This window comes from Carcharhinus amblyrhynchos, mitochondrion (genome assembly GCF_965287045.1).
Source record: "Carcharhinus amblyrhynchos voucher ICST:020002085971 mitochondrion, complete genome".
Taxonomy (NCBI): domain Eukaryota; kingdom Metazoa; phylum Chordata; class Chondrichthyes; order Carcharhiniformes; family Carcharhinidae; genus Carcharhinus; species Carcharhinus amblyrhynchos.
The window spans coordinates 1-16,705 of NC_047238.1; the positions used below are offsets into that span (position 1 = coordinate 1).

Here is a 16,705-nt window from a genome sequence, read left to right on the forward strand (position 1 = left end):
GCTAGTGTAGCTTAATTTAAAGCATGGCACTGAAGATGCTAAGATGAAAATTAATTTTTTTCCGCAAGCATGTAAGGTTTGGTCCTGGCCTTAGTGTTAATTGTAACTAGGATTATACATGCAAGTTTCAGCTCTCCCGTGAGAATGCCCTAATTATTCTATTAAATAACTAGGAGCAGATATCAGGCACACATACACGTAGCCCAAGACATCTTGCTAAGCCACTCCCCCAAGGGATTTCAGCAGTAATAAACATTGATTTCATAAGCGCAAGCTTGACTCAGTTAAAGTTAACAGAGTTGGTTAATCTCGTGCCAGCCACCGCGGTTATACGAGTAACTCACATTAACACATCCCGGCGTAAAGAGTGATTAAAGAATGACCTTTAACTACTAAAGTTCAGACCTCATAAAACTGTTATACGTATTCATGAGTGGAATAAACAACAACGAAAGTGACTTTACAAATTAAGGAACCTTGATGTCACGACAGTTGGGGCCCAAACTAGGATTAGATACCCTACTATGCCCAACCACAAACTTAGACAACACCTCACTATATTGTTCGCCAGAGTACTACAAGCGCTAGCTTAAAACCCAAAGGACTTGGCGGTATCCCACACCCACCTAGAGGAGCCTGTTCTATAACCGATAATCCTCGTTCAACCTCACCACTTCTTGCCATTACCGTCTATATACCGCCGTCGTCAGCCCACCCTGTGAAGGATCAAAAGTAAGCAAAAAGAATAAAACTCCAAAACGTCAGGTCGAGGTGTAGCAAATGAAGTGGGAAGAAATGGGCTACATTTTTTTCCAAGAATATACGAATGGTAAACTGAAAACACACCTAAAGGTGGATTTAGCAGTAAGAGGAGATCAGAATACTCCTCTGAAATCGGCCCTGGGATAAGCACACACCGCCCGTCACTCTCCTCAAAAATAACTTACCCTTTTTATAAATACATTTCTTCAACAAGAGGAGGCAAGTCGTAACATGGTAAGTGTACTGGAAAGTGCACTTGGAATCAAAATGTGGCTAAATTAGTAAAGCACCTCCCTTACACCGAGGAGATATCCGCGCAATTCGGATCATTTTGAACCTCAAAGCTAGCCTATATATCAATTCAACTAGACCTTATAAATCTAATCCATATTACAATTTTCAATCAAAACATTCTCAACCTTTCAGTATGGGTGACAGAACAATAACCCTAGCGCAATAACCTATGTACCGCAAGGGAAAGCTGAAAAAGAAATGAAATAAATCATTAAAGTACTAAAAAGCAGAGATCATACCTCGTACCTTTTGCATCATGATTTAGCTAGAAAAACTAGGCAAAAAGATCTTAAGTCTATCTCCCCGAAACTAAACGAGCTACTCCGAAGCAACATTATAGAGCTAACCCGTCTCTGTGGCAAAAGAGTGGGAAGACTTCCGAGTAGCGGTGAAAAGCCTACCGAGTTTAGTGATAGCTGGTTACCCAAGAAAAGAACTTTAGTTCTGCATTAATTTTTCACCATCTAGACAAGACTTACTCGTCAAAGAAACTTATAAGAATTAATAGTTATTTAGAAGAGGTACAACCCTTCTAAACCAAGACACAACTTTTTAAGGTGGGAAATGATCATAATTATCAAGGTTACCATCTCAGTGGGCCTAAAAGCAGCCACCTGTCAAGCAAGCGTCGCAGCTCTAATCTAATAACTAAACCTTTAATCCAGATATTCATTCACAACCCCCTTCATCCTATTGGGTTATTTTATATTTATATAAAAGAACTTATGCTAAAATGAGTAATAAAGAGAACAAATCTCTCCCGACACAAGTGTACGTCAGAAAGAATTAAATCACTGATAATTAAACGACCCCAAACTGAGGTCATTATATCACTTAATCATCAACTAGAAAATCCTATTCCCCTACTCGTTATCCCTACACAGGAGTGTCACCAGGAAAGATTAAAAGAAAATAAAGGAACTCGGCAAACATAAACTCCGCCTGTTTACCAAAAACATCGCCTCTTGACAAACCATAAGAGGTCCCGCCTGCCCTGTGACAACGTTTAACGGCCGCGGTATTTTGACCGTGCAAAGGTAGCGTAATCACTTGTCTTTTAAATGAAGACCTGTATGAAAGGCATCACGAGAGTTTAACTGTCTCTATTTTCCAATCAATGAAATTGATCTATTCGTGCAGAAGCGAATATAATAACATTAGACGAGAAGACCCTATGGAGCTTCAAACACTTAAATTAATTATGTAATCATCCACTTCCCAGGGAATAAACAAAACATACAATACTTCTAATTTAACTGTTTTTGGTTGGGGTGACCAAGGGGAAAAACAAATCCCCCTCATCGACTGAGTACTAAGTACTTAAAAATTAGAATGACAATTCTAATTAATAAAACATTTATCGAAAAATGACCCAGGATTTCCTGATCAATGAACCAAGTTACCCTAGGGATAACAGCGCAATCCTTTCTCAGAGTCCCTATCGAAGAAAGGGTTTACGACCTCGATGTTGGATCAGGACATCCTAATGGTGCAACCGCTATTAAGGGTTCGTTTGTTCAACGATTAATAGTCCTACGTGATCTGAGTTCAGACCGGAGAAATCCAGGTCAGTTTCTATCTATGAATACACTTTTCCTAGTACGAAAGGACCGGAAAAGTAGGGCCAATGCCACTAGCACGCCCTATTTTCATCTATTGAATAAAACTAAAATAGATAAGAAAAGGTCACCTAGTGCCCAAAAAAAGGGTTGTTGAGGTGGCAGAGCCTGGTAAATGCAAAAGACCTAAGTCCTTTAATCCAGAGGTTCAAATCCTCTCCTCAACTATGCTCCAACCCATTTTACTCTATTTAATTAACCCCCTTGCCTACATTATCCCCATCCTTTTAGCCACAGCCTTCCTTACATTAATTGAACGAAAAATTCTCGGCTATATACAATTTCGTAAAGGTCCAAACATTGTTGGACCTTATGGTCTACTCCAACCTATTGCAGATGGCCTAAAATTATTTATTAAAGAACCTGTCCGTCCATCAATATCCTCTCCATTTCTATTTCTAATTGCCCCCACAATAGCTCTAACATTAGCCCTACTCATATGAATACCCCTCCCTCTTCCTCACTCAATTATTAATCTTAACCTAGGTCTATTATTTATTCTAGCAATCTCAAGCCTTACTGTTTACACTATTTTAGGGTCCGGATGAGCATCCAACTCAAAATATGCTCTAATAGGAGCATTACGTGCCGTAGCACAAACTATCTCATATGAAGTAAGCTTAGGCCTCATCCTCTTATCAATAATCGTATTCGCTGGAGGATTTACCCTCCATACATTTAATCTAGCTCAAGAAACTATCTGACTCCTAATCCCAGGTTGACCACTAGCCTTAATATGATACATTTCAACCCTAGCAGAAACTAACCGAGCTCCCTTTGACCTAACAGAAGGAGAATCAGAACTAGTATCAGGATTCAACATTGAATACGCAGGAGGCCCATTTGCTCTATTCTTCCTAGCCGAATATACTAACATCCTACTAATAAATACCCTATCAGTTATCCTATTCATAGGAACTTCCTATAATCCTCTTCTCCCACAAATCTCAACACTCAGCCTTATAATAAAAGCTACATTACTAACATTTATCTTCTTATGAATCCGAGCATCCTACCCCCGCTTCCGCTATGATCAACTCATACACTTAGTCTGAAAAAACTTCCTACCCCTCACTTTAGCAATTATCCTATGACACATAGCCCTACCTCTCGCTACATCAAGCCTACCCCCAATCACTTAAGGAAGTGTGCCTGAATTAAAGGACCACTTTGATAGAGTGGATAATGAGAGTTAAAATCTCTCCACTTCCTTCTAGAAAAATAGGATTCGAACCTATATTTAAGAGATCAAAACCCTTCGTGTTTCCTATTACACTATTCCCTAGTAAAGTCAGCTAATAAAGCTTTTGGGCCCATACCCCAACCATGTTGGTTAAAATCCTTCCTTTACTAATGAACCCTACTGTATTAACCATCCTAATTTCAAGTCTAGGCCTAGGAACCACCCTTACATTTATTGGGTCACACTGACTCCTAGTATGAATAGGCCTTGAAATTAATACTCTAGCTATTATTCCTCTAATAATACGCCAACACCACCCACGAGCAGTAGAAGCTACTACAAAATATTTCATTACTCAAGCAACTGCCTCCGCTCTATTATTATTCGCTGGCATCACAAATGCTTGAACTTCAGGTGAATGAAGTTTAACCGAAATAATTAACCCAAGTTCTGCCACACTAGCATTAACCGCACTTGCCCTAAAAATTGGTCTTGCACCACTACACTTTTGACTACCCGAAGTCCTCCAAGGCTTAGATCTCACCACAGGACTCATCCTATCAACCTGACAAAAACTAGCTCCATTCGCTATTTTACTTCAACTATACCCCTTACTCAACCCCAATTTATTATTATCCCTTGGAATTCTCTCAACAATTATTGGAGGCTGGGGAGGACTTAATCAAACACAATTACGAAAAATCCTGGCCTACTCATCAATCGCAAACCTCGGATGAATAATTACAATTCTACATTATGCTCCTAACCTAACCCTACTTAACCTCATCCTATATATTATCATAACACTTACAACCTTTCTCTTATTTAAAACCTTTAACTCAACTAAAATTAACTCAATTGCCTCATCATCAACCAAATCCCCTCTCTTATCCATTATCACTTTATTAACCCTCCTTTCCCTAGGAGGACTACCTCCACTTTCCGGATTTATACCTAAATGATTAATCCTCCAAGAATTAACAAAACAAAGTTTATTTATTCCAGCTACTATTATAGCTCTCATAGCCCTCCTTAGTCTATTCTTTTACTTACGTCTATGTTATGCTACAACACTAACTATAAACCCTAACCCAACCAACATATCATCATCTTGACGAACAAAACCCAACCACCCAACCCTCATCCTATTAACCTCAGCAACCTTATCCATCCTCCTTCTCCCCTTAACACCCACAATCTTTATACTTACCCCATAGAAATTTAGGTTAACAACAGACCAAAAGCCTTCAAAGCTTTAAGTAGAAGTGAAAATCCTCTAATTTCTGCTAAGACTTGCAAGACTCTATCTCACATCCTCTGAATGCAACTCAGATGCTTTAATTAAGCTAAAACCTTCTAGATAGGCAGGCCTCGATCCTACAAAATCTTAGTTAACAGCTAAGCGTTTAATCCAACGAACTTCTATCTAAGCTTTCTCCCGCCGCCACAGACAAAGGCGGGAGAAAGCCCCGGGAGGGAACTAACCTCCGTCTTTGGATTTGCAATCCAACGTAAACAGCTACTTCAAGGCTTTGATAAGAAGAGGATTTTGACCTCTGTAAACGGAGCTACAATCCGCCGCTTATTCTCAGCCATCTTACCTGTGGCAATTAATCGTTGACTATTTTCTACCAACCACAAAGATATTGGCACCCTTTACCTGATTTTTGGTGCATGAGCAGGTATAGTTGGAACAGCCCTAAGTCTCCTAATTCGAGCTGAACTTGGGCAACCTGGATCACTTTTAGGGGATGATCAGATTTATAATGTAATCGTAACTGCCCACGCTTTTGTAATAATCTTTTTTATGGTTATACCAATTATAATTGGTGGTTTCGGAAATTGACTAGTTCCTTTAATAATTGGTGCACCAGATATAGCCTTCCCACGAATAAATAACATAAGTTTTTGACTTCTTCCACCATCATTTCTTCTCCTCCTCGCTTCTGCCGGAGTAGAAGCTGGAGCAGGTACTGGTTGAACAGTTTATCCCCCATTAGCTAGTAACCTAGCACATGCTGGACCATCTGTTGATTTAGCTATTTTCTCTCTTCACTTAGCCGGTGTTTCATCAATTCTAGCTTCAATTAATTTTATTACAACTATTATTAATATAAAACCACCAGCCATTTCCCAATATCAAACACCATTATTTGTTTGATCTATTCTTGTAACCACTATTCTTCTTCTCTTATCACTTCCAGTTCTTGCAGCAGGGATTACAATATTACTTACAGATCGTAACCTTAATACTACATTCTTTGATCCTGCAGGTGGGGGAGATCCAATCCTTTATCAACATTTATTTTGATTTTTTGGTCATCCTGAAGTTTATATTTTAATTCTACCGGGCTTCGGAATAATCTCTCATGTAGTAGCCTATTACTCAGGTAAAAAAGAACCATTCGGATATATAGGCATAGTTTGAGCAATAATAGCAATTGGTCTACTTGGTTTTATTGTTTGAGCCCATCATATATTCACAGTAGGAATAGATGTAGATACTCGAGCCTATTTCACCTCCGCAACAATAATTATTGCTATTCCTACAGGTGTTAAAGTCTTTAGCTGATTAGCAACCCTTCATGGAGGATCTATTAAATGAGATACTCCTTTACTCTGAGCTTTAGGATTTATCTTCCTTTTTACAGTAGGTGGTTTAACAGGAATTGTCCTAGCTAACTCCTCATTAGACATTGTTCTCCATGATACTTATTATGTAGTAGCTCACTTCCACTATGTTCTTTCAATAGGAGCAGTATTTGCCATTATGGCAGGTCTTATTCACTGATTCCCCTTAATTTCTGGTTTTACTCTTCATCAAACCTGAACAAAAATCCAATTTACAGTTATATTTATTGGAGTAAACTTAACCTTCTTCCCTCAACACTTCCTAGGTCTCGCAGGTATACCACGACGATATTCAGATTATCCAGATGCATATACTCTATGAAACGCAATTTCATCAATTGGCTCCCTAATCTCTCTCGTTGCTGTAATCATATTACTATTCATCATTTGAGAAGCATTTGCCTCAAAACGAGAAGTACTATCCGTTGAACTTCCACATACAAATGTAGAATGACTACATGGTTGTCCTCCTCCTTATCACACCTACGAAGAACCAGCATTTGTTCAAGTCCAACGACCCTCTTTTTAACAAGAAAGGAAGGAATTGAACCCCCATATGCTGGTTTCAAGCCAGCCACATCACCACTCTGTCACTTTCTTCATAAGATACTAGTAAAATATATTACACTGCCTTGTCGGGACAGAATTGTAAGTTAAACCCTTACGTATCTTATTTTACAATGGCACACCCCTCACAATTAGGATTCCAAGATGCAGCCTCCCCAGTTATGGAAGAACTTATTCACTTTCACGACCACACATTAATAATTGTATTCTTAATTAGCACCCTAGTTCTCTACATTATTACAGCAATAGTTACAACTAAACTTACAAATAAATACATTCTTGACTCCCAAGAAATCGAAATCGTTTGAACCATCTTACCTGCTATTATTCTCATTATAATTGCTCTCCCATCACTACGAATCTTATATCTCATAGACGAAATCAATGATCCACATCTAACCATTAAAGCTATAGGCCATCAATGATACTGAAGTTATGAATATACAGATTACGAAGACCTAGGATTTGATTCTTATATAATTCAAACTCAAGACTTGACTCCAGGTCAATTCCGTTTATTGGAAACAGATCACCGTATAGTAGTACCTATAGAATCACCTATCCGAGTCCTAGTATCAGCAGAAGACGTCCTACACTCATGAGCCGTTCCAGCTCTAGGCGTAAAAATAGATGCTGTTCCAGGACGACTTAATCAAACTGCCTTTATTGTTTCACGTCCTGGTGTCTATTACGGCCAATGTTCAGAAATTTGCGGCGCTAATCACAGCTTTATACCTATCGTAGTAGAAGCAGTTCCCCTAGAACACTTCGAAGCCTGATCTTCATCAATGCTAGAAGAAGCCTCATTAAGAAGCTAAACTGGGCCTAGCATTAGCCTTTTAAGCTAAACATTGGTGACTCCCAACCACCCTTAATGATATGCCCCAATTAAATCCTAACCCATGATTTTTAATCTTATTATTCTCATGAATTATCTTCCTTACTATTCTACCAAACAAAATTATAAATCATTTATTCAATAATGACCCAACCCTAAAAAGTACTGAAAAACCTAAACCTAATCCCTGAAACTGACCATGATTATAAGTTTCTTTGATCAATTCTTAAGCCCATCACTTATTGGAATCCCCCTCATTGCCCTAGCAATCTTAATCCCATGATTAACCTTCCCAACTCCAACTAATCGATGATTAAACAACCGATTAATTACTCTCCAAGCTTGATTCATTAATCGCTTTGTTTATCAACTTATACAACCAATCAACCTTGGAGGACATAAATGAGCTATATTACTAACAGCCTTAATATTATTCCTAATTACCATTAACCTCTTAGGTCTTCTCCCATACACATTTACCCCTACAACACAACTTTCTCTAAATATAGCATTCGCCCTTCCATTATGACTTACAACTGTATTAATTGGTATATTAAATCAACCTACAATTGCATTAGGCCACCTTCTTCCAGAAGGAACACCAACCCCTTTAATTCCAATCCTTATTATTATCGAAACTATCAGCCTATTCATTCGACCATTAGCCTTAGGAGTCCGACTAACCGCCAATTTAACAGCAGGCCACCTTCTAATACAATTAATTGCTACCGCAGCATTTGTCCTCTTAACTATCATACCAACTGTAGCCTTACTAACTTCTACAATTCTATTCTTATTAACAATTCTAGAAGTAGCTGTAGCAATAATCCAAGCATATGTATTCGTCCTCCTACTAAGCTTATATTTACAAGAAAATGTATAATGGCTCACCAAGCACATGCATACCACATAGTTGACCCAAGCCCATGACCCTTAACAGGAGCTACCGCTGCCCTTCTTATAACATCGGGTTTAGCCATCTGATTTCACTTCCACTCACTTCTTCTCCTTTATTTAGGACTAACCCTTCTTTTCCTAACAATAATTCAATGATGACGTGACATTATTCGAGAAGGAACATTCCAAGGCCATCATACCCCTCCTGTACAAAAAGGTCTTCGTTATGGAATAATCTTATTCATCACATCAGAAGTTTTCTTCTTCTTAGGTTTTTTCTGAGCCTTCTATCATTCCAGCCTTGCACCAACCCCCGAATTAGGCGGATGCTGACCACCAACAGGAATTAATCCTTTAGATCCATTCGAAGTCCCACTCTTAAACACTGCAGTACTTTTAGCTTCAGGAGTAACCGTAACTTGAGCCCACCATAGCTTAATAGAAGGTAACCGAAAAGAAGCAATTCAAGCCCTTACTTTAACCATTATCCTAGGAGTTTACTTTACATCCCTTCAAGCCATAGAATATTACGAAGCACCATTCACTATCGCCGACGGAGTCTACGGAACAACATTTTATGTTGCCACAGGATTCCACGGTCTCCACGTTATTATTGGTTCAACATTTCTAGCAGTTTGTCTTATACGACAAGTCCAATATCACTTTACATCAGAACATCACTTCGGCTTCGAAGCCGCAGCATGATACTGGCATTTTGTAGATGTAGTGTGATTATTCCTTTATGTATCCATCTATTGATGAGGCTCATAATTGCTTTTCTAGTATAAATTAGTACAAGTGATTTCCAATTACTTAATCTTGGTTAAAACCCAAGGAAAAGTAATGAACCTCATCATGTCGTCTGTCGCGACCACGGCCCTGATTTCCCTAATCCTCGCTTTAATCGCATTTTGATTACCGTCATCAAATCCAGATAATGAAAAATTATCTCCCTATGAATGTGGCTTCGACCCACTAGGAAGTGCCCGCCTCCCCTTTTCTCTACGTTTCTTCTTAGTAGCAATCTTATTCCTCCTATTTGATTTAGAAATCGCCCTTTTACTACCACTACCCTGAGGAAACCAATTACTAACACCACTCTCCACACTTCTCTGAGCAACAATTATTCTAATTTTACTTACCCTAGGCCTCATCTATGAATGATTCCAAGGAGGACTTGAATGAGCAGAATAGATGTTTAGTCCAAATTAAGACCGCTAATTTCGGCTTAGCAAATTATGGTGAAAATCCATAAACATCTTATGTCCCCTATATATTTCAGTTTCACCTCAGCATTTATCTTAGGTTTAATAGGCCTTGCATTTAATCGTTCACATCTTTTATCCGCCCTCCTATGCCTTGAAGGTATAATACTCACCCTATTTATTGCCACTGCTATCTGATCTATAACATTAAATTCTACCTCCAGCTCCATTATCCCTATAATTCTCCTAACATTTTCTGCCTGCGAAGCTAGTGCAGGACTAGCTATCCTAGTTGCTGCTTCTCGTTCACATGGTTCCGACAAACTACAAAACCTCAACCTACTCCAATGCTAAAAATTTTAATTCCAACAATCATACTATTTCCTACTGCCTGATTTTCCCATAAAAAATGACTATGAACTACTACCTCCATCCATAGTCTTCTCATTGCTACAACAAGTCTATTCTGATTTAAATGAAACTCAGACATTGGCTGAGACTTTTCCAACCAATATTTAGCCATTGATCCCTTATCTACTCCACTACTTATCCTTACATGCTGACTCCTACCACTAATAATCCTAGCTAGTCAAAATCACATTTCCCCAGAACCCTTAACCCGACAACGAACCTATATTTCCCTCCTAATCTCCTTACAATTTTTCCTCATCATAGCTTTCTCTGCAACAGAAATAATTTTATTTTATATCATATTTGAAGCTACACTTATCCCAACACTTATTATTATTACACGATGAGGTAACCAAACAGAACGCTTAAATGCAGGAACTTACTTCCTATTTTATACCTTAATTGGATCCCTTCCATTACTCATTGCTCTGCTATCTATACAAAACAATCTTGGCACCCTCTCAATATTTATTATTCAACACTCTCAATACACTAACCTCTATTCATGAACAGACAAATTCTGATGAACTGCCTGCATTATTGCCTTCCTTGTCAAAATACCACTCTATGGAGTTCACCTCTGACTACCAAAAGCCCACGTCGAAGCTCCAATCGCTGGTTCAATAATCCTAGCTGCCGTACTACTAAAACTAGGGGGCTACGGAATAATACGAATCATTATTATACTTAACCCACTCACTAAAGAAATAGCTTACCCATTTTTAATCCTAGCTATCTGAGGTATCGTAATAACCAGCTCTATCTGCTTACGACAAACAGATTTAAAATCTCTTATTGCTTACTCCTCAGTTAGTCATATAGGCCTTGTCGCAGCAGCTATCCTCATCCAAACCCCATGAAGTTTCGCAGGAGCAACAACACTAATAATTGCCCATGGCCTAATCTCATCAGCTTTATTCTGTCTAGCTAACACTAACTATGAGCGCATTCACAGCCGAACCCTTCTCTTAGCCCGAGGAACCCAAATTATTCTCCCACTCATAGCAACCTGATGATTCCTCGCTAATCTTGCCAACCTTGCTCTACCCCCATCTCCAAACCTTATAGGAGAGCTTTTCATCATTACATCATTATTCAACTGATCTAACTGAACCTTAATCCTCACAGGCTCCGGAGTATTAATCACAGCATCTTACTCCCTCTACATATTCCTCATAACTCAACGAGGAATAACACCTAACCACCTCCTCTCACTCAATCCTTCTCATACACGAGAACATCTTCTCCTTAGTCTCCATATTATACCCGTACTATTACTAATCCTTAAACCAGAGCTTATCTGAAGCTGAACATTCTGTATTTATAGTTTAACTAAAACATTAGATTGTGGTTCTAAAGACAAAAGTTAAAACCTTTTTATTTACCGAGAGAGGTCCGGGACACGAAGATCTGCTAATTCTTCTTATCATGGTTCGAGCCCATGACTCACTCGGCCCTTGAAAGATAATAGTAATCTATTGGTCTTAGGAACCAAAAACTCTTGGTGCAACTCCAAGCAAGAGCTATGAATATTATCTTTAACTCGTCCTTCCTTCTAATCTTCATTATCCTCACCTTCCCATTAATTTCTTCTCTTTCACCCAAAGAACTTAAACCAAACTGATCATCCTTATATGTAAAAACTGCCGTAAAAATCTCCTTTTTCATCAGCTTAATTCCTTTATTTATTTTTCTCGACCAAGGTTTAGAATCAATCACTACTAACTGAAACTGAATAAACATAGGCCCATTTGACATTAACATAAGTTTCAAATTCGATTTATATTCAATCATCTTCACACCCGTAGCTTTATATGTTACCTGATCTATTCTCGAATTTGCTCTCTGATATATACACTCTGACCCTAACATAAATCGCTTCTTTAAATATCTCCTATTATTCCTAATCTCAATAATTATCCTAGTTACTGCCAACAACATATTCCAATTATTCATTGGCTGAGAAGGAGTTGGAATCATATCTTTCTTACTTATTGGCTGATGATATAGCCGAACAGACGCTAATACAGCAGCACTACAAGCCGTCATCTATAACCGAATTGGTGACATTGGACTAATCCTAAGTATAGCCTGACTAGCTACTAACCTCAACTCATGAGAAATCCACCAACTTTTCATTTTATCAAAAAACAAAGACCTAACCCTACCACTCCTCGGCCTTGTATTAGCTGCAGCTGGAAAATCAGCACAATTTGGGCTACACCCATGATTACCCTCAGCCATAGAAGGCCCCACACCAGTATCAGCATTACTCCACTCAAGTACAATAGTTGTAGCAGGCATCTTTCTTTTAATTCGCCTCCACCCCCTCATCCAAGACAACAAACTAATCCTAACAACCTGTCTATGTCTAGGAGCACTTACTACCCTCTTCACGGCCGCATGTGCCCTAACCCAAAATGATATTAAAAAAATCATTGCCTTCTCAACATCAAGTCAACTAGGACTGATAATAGTTACTATCGGTCTTAATCAACCTCAACTAGCCTTCCTCCATATCTGCACTCACGCTTTCTTTAAAGCAATACTCTTCCTTTGCTCCGGATCAATTATTCACAGTCTTAACGATGAACAAGATATCCGAAAAATAGGAGGTCTTCATAAGCTTTTACCATTTACCTCAACCTCTCTAACAATTGGTAGCCTAGCCCTTACAGGTATACCATTCCTATCAGGCTTCTTCTCAAAAGACGCCATCATTGAATCTATAAACACTTCCCACTTAAACGCCTGAGCCCTAATCCTAACCCTTGTAGCAACATCCTTTACAGCTATCTACAGTCTCCGCCTTATCTTCTTTGCATTAATAAACTATCCCCGATTCAATACACTCTCTCCAATCAATGAAAACAACCCATCAGTAATTAACCCCATCAAACGTCTTGCTTATGGAAGCATTATTGCCGGCCTAATTATTACTCTTAATCTTACCCCAACAAAAACTCAAATCATAACCATATCCCCCTTACTCAAACTATCCGCCCTCCTAGTTACAATCATAGGTCTTCTCCTAGCTCTCGAACTTACTAACCTCACCAACTCTCACTTCAAAATTAATCCTATACTCCACCCCCACCACTTCTCTAATATATTAGGTTACTTCCCCTCCATTATTCACCGACTTTTCCCAAAAACTAGTCTAAACTGAGCCCAACATGTCTCAACACATCTAATCGATCTGACCTGAAGTGAAAAAATTGGACCTAAAAGCAACCTCATCCAACAAACACCCCTCATCAAATTATCTACTAAACCTCAACAAGGCTTCATCAAAACTTATCTAACACTCTTATTCCTAACATTAACCCTAATTACCCTAATCATCTCTACCTAACTACTCGTAAAGCACCTCAAGACAAACCTCGAGTTAATTCTAATACTACAAATAAAGTTAACAACAATACCCAACCCCCTAAAACTAACATTCAACCCCCATCAGAATACAACAAAGCAACTCCTCAAAAATCCCCCCGTACCATATCCAAACTACTCATTTCCTCCACCCCAGTTCAATGTAAACCTCATCCTTCAACCATAAAATACTTACCAACCACAAAAAGCCCTACTAAATAAAAACCAACATACAATAACACCGATCAATCTCCTCATGCTTCCGGATAAGGCTCCGCAGCAAGAGCTGCAGTATAAGCAAAAACTACCAACATTCCTCCCAAATAAATTAAAAACAAAACTAATGACATAAAAGACCCACCATGCCCTACTAATAAACCACACCCAACCCCTGCAGCAATAACTAAACCTAAAGCAGCATAATAAGGAGAAGGATTAGATGCTACACCTATTAAACCTAAAATTAAACCAATCATTATCACAAACATAAAATATACCATTATTCCTACCTGGACTTTAACCAAGACTAATAACTTGAAAAACTATCGTTGTTATTCAACTATAAGAACTAATGGCCACTAATATCCGAAAAACCCACCCACTTTTAAAAATCATAAACCACGCCCTAGTTGACTTACCTGCTCCATCTAACATTTCATTATGATGAAACTTTGGCTCACTTCTAGGACTATGTCTAATCATTCAAATTCTCACAGGACTATTCCTAGCTATACACTATACCGCAGATATCTCCATAGCCTTCTCCTCAGTAGTTCATATCTGTCGTGACGTCAACTACGGCTGACTTATTCGTAATATCCATGCTAACGGAGCCTCACTATTCTTTATCTGTGTCTACCTCCACATTGCTCGAGGATTATATTACGGCTCCTACCTTTATAAAGAAACATGAAACATTGGCGTAATTCTTCTCTTCCTATTAATAGCAACAGCCTTCGTCGGCTATGTTCTACCATGAGGACAAATATCCTTCTGAGGAGCTACAGTTATTACCAACCTTCTATCCGCATTTCCCTATATCGGAGATATACTAGTACAATGAATCTGAGGGGGCTTCTCAGTAGACAATGCCACCCTTACACGTTTCTTTGCCTTTCACTTTCTACTCCCATTTCTAATCTTAGCCCTAACAGTCATTCACCTCCTATTCCTTCATGAAACAGGCTCTAACAACCCTCTAGGCATTAACTCCGATGCAGATAAAATCTCATTCCACCCATACTTTTCTTACAAAGACCTACTCGGCTTTTTCGTCATAATCTTATTCTTAGCCGCATTAGCCCTATTTATACCTAACCTATTAGGAGATGCTGAAAACTTTATCCCAGCAAACCCACTTGTTACTCCACCACATATCAAACCCGAATGATACTTCTTATTCGCCTATGCAATCTTACGCTCAATCCCTAATAAACTAGGAGGAGTCCTAGCTCTCCTATTTTCCATCTTTATCCTTATATTAGTTCCTCTCCTCCATACCTCTAAACAACGAAGCACCATCTTTCGACCCATAACACAAATCTTCTTCTGACTTCTTGTAGCTAATTCAATCATTTTAACTTGAATTGGAGGTCAACCAGTAGAACAACCATTCATTATAGTAGGACAAATCGCCTCAATCTCCTACTTTTCCTTATTCCTTATTATCATACCACTCACTAGCTGATGAGAAAATAAAATCCTCAGCCTAAACTAGTTTTGGTAGCTTAACTAAAAAGCGTCGACCTTGTAAGTCGAAGACCGAGGGTGCAACCCCCTCCCAAAACATATCAGGGAAAGGAGGGTCAAACTCCTGCCCTTGGCTCCCAAAGCCAAGATTCTGCCTAAACTGCCCCCTGATTGCTATTATAGCGAATAAATGCTGAATTATAAAAATTCAGTTTTTGTACGCCAGAGTGACATATTAATGATATAGTCCACATACCTTAATATACCACATAATACCCTCATTCCATAATAGCTATAACAGATATTATACTACTTCATTACATATACTATGCTTAATCCCCATTAGTCGATATTCCACTATATCATTACATACTATGCTTAATCCACATTAATCTACTGTCAGCTATTTCATTTCATTAAATTATTTAACCCTCATTAATCTATAATCAATAATTTCATAGCATAATATTTTTCACTTAACCCTACTTTACATAGTATTATTTAATGCCGTTGGTAAGAAATCCCCATTAACCTAATAAATGAAAAAAATTGTACGGTTTGTGGTACATTACTGTTTTATCCCCTACTATTGATCAAAACTGACATTTGATTATGGTTGAACTTCATATAATCCTTGATCGTATCAAGAATGCCAGTCCTCTAGTTCCCTTTAATGGCATATTTATCCTTGATCGTCTCAAGATTTATCTTCCGCCCTGTTTTTTTAGTTCGGTATGAAGCAAATCGCTATTCCCCGGAAGGGCTCATCTGGTTCATTAAGGTAAACTTGAGCTATCCTCGACATTTTTCTTATCATTATCTCATTACTTATCATTCAGGAGATTAGATTGTCAAATTCACCATTACTGAAAGGCATCAGAAAATAGCAGGTTATGAAGGGCCAGTTTGGTTTTTTTGATTAATGCGGCAAATGAGTAGAAAAAACATTGTGATTAACCCCCTCGGAAACAAACCTCCTATAATAGTGCGTGTACAATGCATTTCATTATTCTAATACATTCTTCATTTTATCTGGCATAAATATTTCTATTATTAGGATCGCCCCGGGTTTGGGAAAAAAAATCGAACCTTTAAAAAAAAAAAGTTTTTTCGGTAAAAACCCCCCTCCCCCTTAATATACACGGTTGTCTCGAAAAACCCCTAAAACGAGGGCCGACGTATATTTTTCCATAGAATTGTTGTGATAATTTCTCTATATATAATGTAACAATGTGAT

General features: G+C 38.4%; 13 protein-coding genes and 24 non-coding genes across 37 annotated transcripts, besides 1 other annotated feature; 28 read left to right on the forward strand and 9 right to left on the reverse strand. All coding sequences in view use genetic code 2, as the record gives it.

The window, feature by feature from the left end:
- HJG26_mgt01 lies at nt 1-70 on the forward strand. The gene has a single exon. It is a non-coding gene; the product is annotated as a tRNA-Phe (tRNA).
- On the forward strand, nt 71-1,025 carry HJG26_mgr02. The gene has a single exon. It is a non-coding gene; the product is annotated as a 12S ribosomal RNA (ribosomal RNA).
- On the forward strand, nt 1,026-1,097 carry HJG26_mgt02. The gene has a single exon. It is a non-coding gene; the product is annotated as a tRNA-Val (tRNA).
- Nucleotides 1,098-2,767, forward strand: HJG26_mgr01. The gene has a single exon. It is a non-coding gene; the product is annotated as a 16S ribosomal RNA (ribosomal RNA).
- Nucleotides 2,768-2,842, forward strand: HJG26_mgt03. The gene has a single exon. It is a non-coding gene; the product is annotated as a tRNA-Leu (tRNA).
- ND1 (NADH dehydrogenase subunit 1) lies at nt 2,843-3,817 on the forward strand. The gene has a single exon. It carries the CDS (start codon nt 2,843-2,845, stop codon nt 3,815-3,817), a length of 975 nt encoding a protein of 324 aa, YP_009759627.1.
- On the forward strand, nt 3,818-3,887 carry HJG26_mgt04. The gene has a single exon. It is a non-coding gene; the product is annotated as a tRNA-Ile (tRNA).
- A 1-nt stretch (nt 3,888) lies between these two features.
- HJG26_mgt05 lies at nt 3,889-3,960 on the reverse strand. Its single transcript has one exon. It is a non-coding gene; the product is annotated as a tRNA-Gln (tRNA).
- HJG26_mgt06 lies at nt 3,960-4,028 on the forward strand. Its single transcript has one exon. It is a non-coding gene; the product is annotated as a tRNA-Met (tRNA).
- ND2 (NADH dehydrogenase subunit 2) lies at nt 4,029-5,073 on the forward strand. Its single transcript has one exon. A coding segment is annotated over exon 1 (1,045 nt).
- On the forward strand, nt 5,074-5,144 carry HJG26_mgt07. Its single transcript has one exon. It is a non-coding gene; the product is annotated as a tRNA-Trp (tRNA).
- Nucleotide 5,145: 1 nt separating this feature from the next.
- HJG26_mgt08 lies at nt 5,146-5,214 on the reverse strand. The gene has a single exon. It is a non-coding gene; the product is annotated as a tRNA-Ala (tRNA).
- HJG26_mgt09 lies at nt 5,215-5,287 on the reverse strand. Its single transcript has one exon. It is a non-coding gene; the product is annotated as a tRNA-Asn (tRNA).
- Nucleotides 5,288-5,322: 35 nt separating this feature from the next.
- HJG26_mgt10 lies at nt 5,323-5,390 on the reverse strand. Its single transcript has one exon. It is a non-coding gene; the product is annotated as a tRNA-Cys (tRNA).
- Nucleotide 5,391: 1 nt separating this feature from the next.
- Nucleotides 5,392-5,460, reverse strand: HJG26_mgt11. Its single transcript has one exon. It is a non-coding gene; the product is annotated as a tRNA-Tyr (tRNA).
- Nucleotide 5,461: 1 nt separating this feature from the next.
- Nucleotides 5,462-7,018, forward strand: COX1 (cytochrome c oxidase subunit I). The gene has a single exon. It carries the CDS (start codon nt 5,462-5,464, stop codon nt 7,016-7,018), a length of 1,557 nt encoding a protein of 518 aa, YP_009759629.1.
- Nucleotides 7,019-7,089, reverse strand: HJG26_mgt12. The gene has a single exon. It is a non-coding gene; the product is annotated as a tRNA-Ser (tRNA).
- A 3-nt stretch (nt 7,090-7,092) lies between these two features.
- Nucleotides 7,093-7,162, forward strand: HJG26_mgt13. Its single transcript has one exon. It is a non-coding gene; the product is annotated as a tRNA-Asp (tRNA).
- Nucleotides 7,163-7,169: 7 nt separating this feature from the next.
- On the forward strand, nt 7,170-7,860 carry COX2 (cytochrome c oxidase subunit II). Its single transcript has one exon. A coding segment is annotated over exon 1 (691 nt).
- HJG26_mgt14 lies at nt 7,861-7,934 on the forward strand. The gene has a single exon. It is a non-coding gene; the product is annotated as a tRNA-Lys (tRNA).
- A 1-nt stretch (nt 7,935) lies between these two features.
- On the forward strand, nt 7,936-8,103 carry ATP8 (ATP synthase F0 subunit 8). Its single transcript has one exon. The coding sequence runs from the start codon at nt 7,936-7,938 to the stop codon at nt 8,101-8,103; it is 168 nt and encodes a 55-aa protein (YP_009759631.1).
- ATP6 (ATP synthase F0 subunit 6) lies at nt 8,094-8,777 on the forward strand. The gene has a single exon. The coding sequence runs from the start codon at nt 8,094-8,096 to the stop codon at nt 8,775-8,777; it is 684 nt and encodes a 227-aa protein (YP_009759632.1).
- Nucleotides 8,777-9,562, forward strand: COX3 (cytochrome c oxidase subunit III). The gene has a single exon. The coding sequence runs from the start codon at nt 8,777-8,779 to the stop codon at nt 9,560-9,562; it is 786 nt and encodes a 261-aa protein (YP_009759633.1).
- Nucleotides 9,563-9,564: 2 nt separating this feature from the next.
- Nucleotides 9,565-9,634, forward strand: HJG26_mgt15. The gene has a single exon. It is a non-coding gene; the product is annotated as a tRNA-Gly (tRNA).
- ND3 (NADH dehydrogenase subunit 3) lies at nt 9,635-9,983 on the forward strand. Its single transcript has one exon. A coding segment is annotated over exon 1 (349 nt).
- HJG26_mgt16 lies at nt 9,984-10,053 on the forward strand. Its single transcript has one exon. It is a non-coding gene; the product is annotated as a tRNA-Arg (tRNA).
- Nucleotides 10,054-10,350, forward strand: ND4L (NADH dehydrogenase subunit 4L). Its single transcript has one exon. It carries the CDS (start codon nt 10,054-10,056, stop codon nt 10,348-10,350), a length of 297 nt encoding a protein of 98 aa, YP_009759635.1.
- Nucleotides 10,344-11,724, forward strand: ND4 (NADH dehydrogenase subunit 4). The gene has a single exon. A coding segment is annotated over exon 1 (1,381 nt).
- HJG26_mgt17 lies at nt 11,725-11,793 on the forward strand. The gene has a single exon. It is a non-coding gene; the product is annotated as a tRNA-His (tRNA).
- On the forward strand, nt 11,794-11,860 carry HJG26_mgt18. Its single transcript has one exon. It is a non-coding gene; the product is annotated as a tRNA-Ser (tRNA).
- On the forward strand, nt 11,861-11,932 carry HJG26_mgt19. The gene has a single exon. It is a non-coding gene; the product is annotated as a tRNA-Leu (tRNA).
- On the forward strand, nt 11,933-13,762 carry ND5 (NADH dehydrogenase subunit 5). Its single transcript has one exon. It carries the CDS (start codon nt 11,933-11,935, stop codon nt 13,760-13,762), a length of 1,830 nt encoding a protein of 609 aa, YP_009759637.1.
- Nucleotides 13,758-14,279, reverse strand: ND6 (NADH dehydrogenase subunit 6). The gene has a single exon. It carries the CDS (start codon nt 14,277-14,279, stop codon nt 13,758-13,760), a length of 522 nt encoding a protein of 173 aa, YP_009759638.1.
- On the reverse strand, nt 14,280-14,348 carry HJG26_mgt20. The gene has a single exon. It is a non-coding gene; the product is annotated as a tRNA-Glu (tRNA).
- A 2-nt stretch (nt 14,349-14,350) lies between these two features.
- CYTB (cytochrome b) lies at nt 14,351-15,495 on the forward strand. The gene has a single exon. A coding segment is annotated over exon 1 (1,145 nt).
- Nucleotides 15,496-15,567, forward strand: HJG26_mgt21. Its single transcript has one exon. It is a non-coding gene; the product is annotated as a tRNA-Thr (tRNA).
- A 2-nt stretch (nt 15,568-15,569) lies between these two features.
- Nucleotides 15,570-15,638, reverse strand: HJG26_mgt22. The gene has a single exon. It is a non-coding gene; the product is annotated as a tRNA-Pro (tRNA).
- Nucleotides 15,639-16,705: a D loop (control region).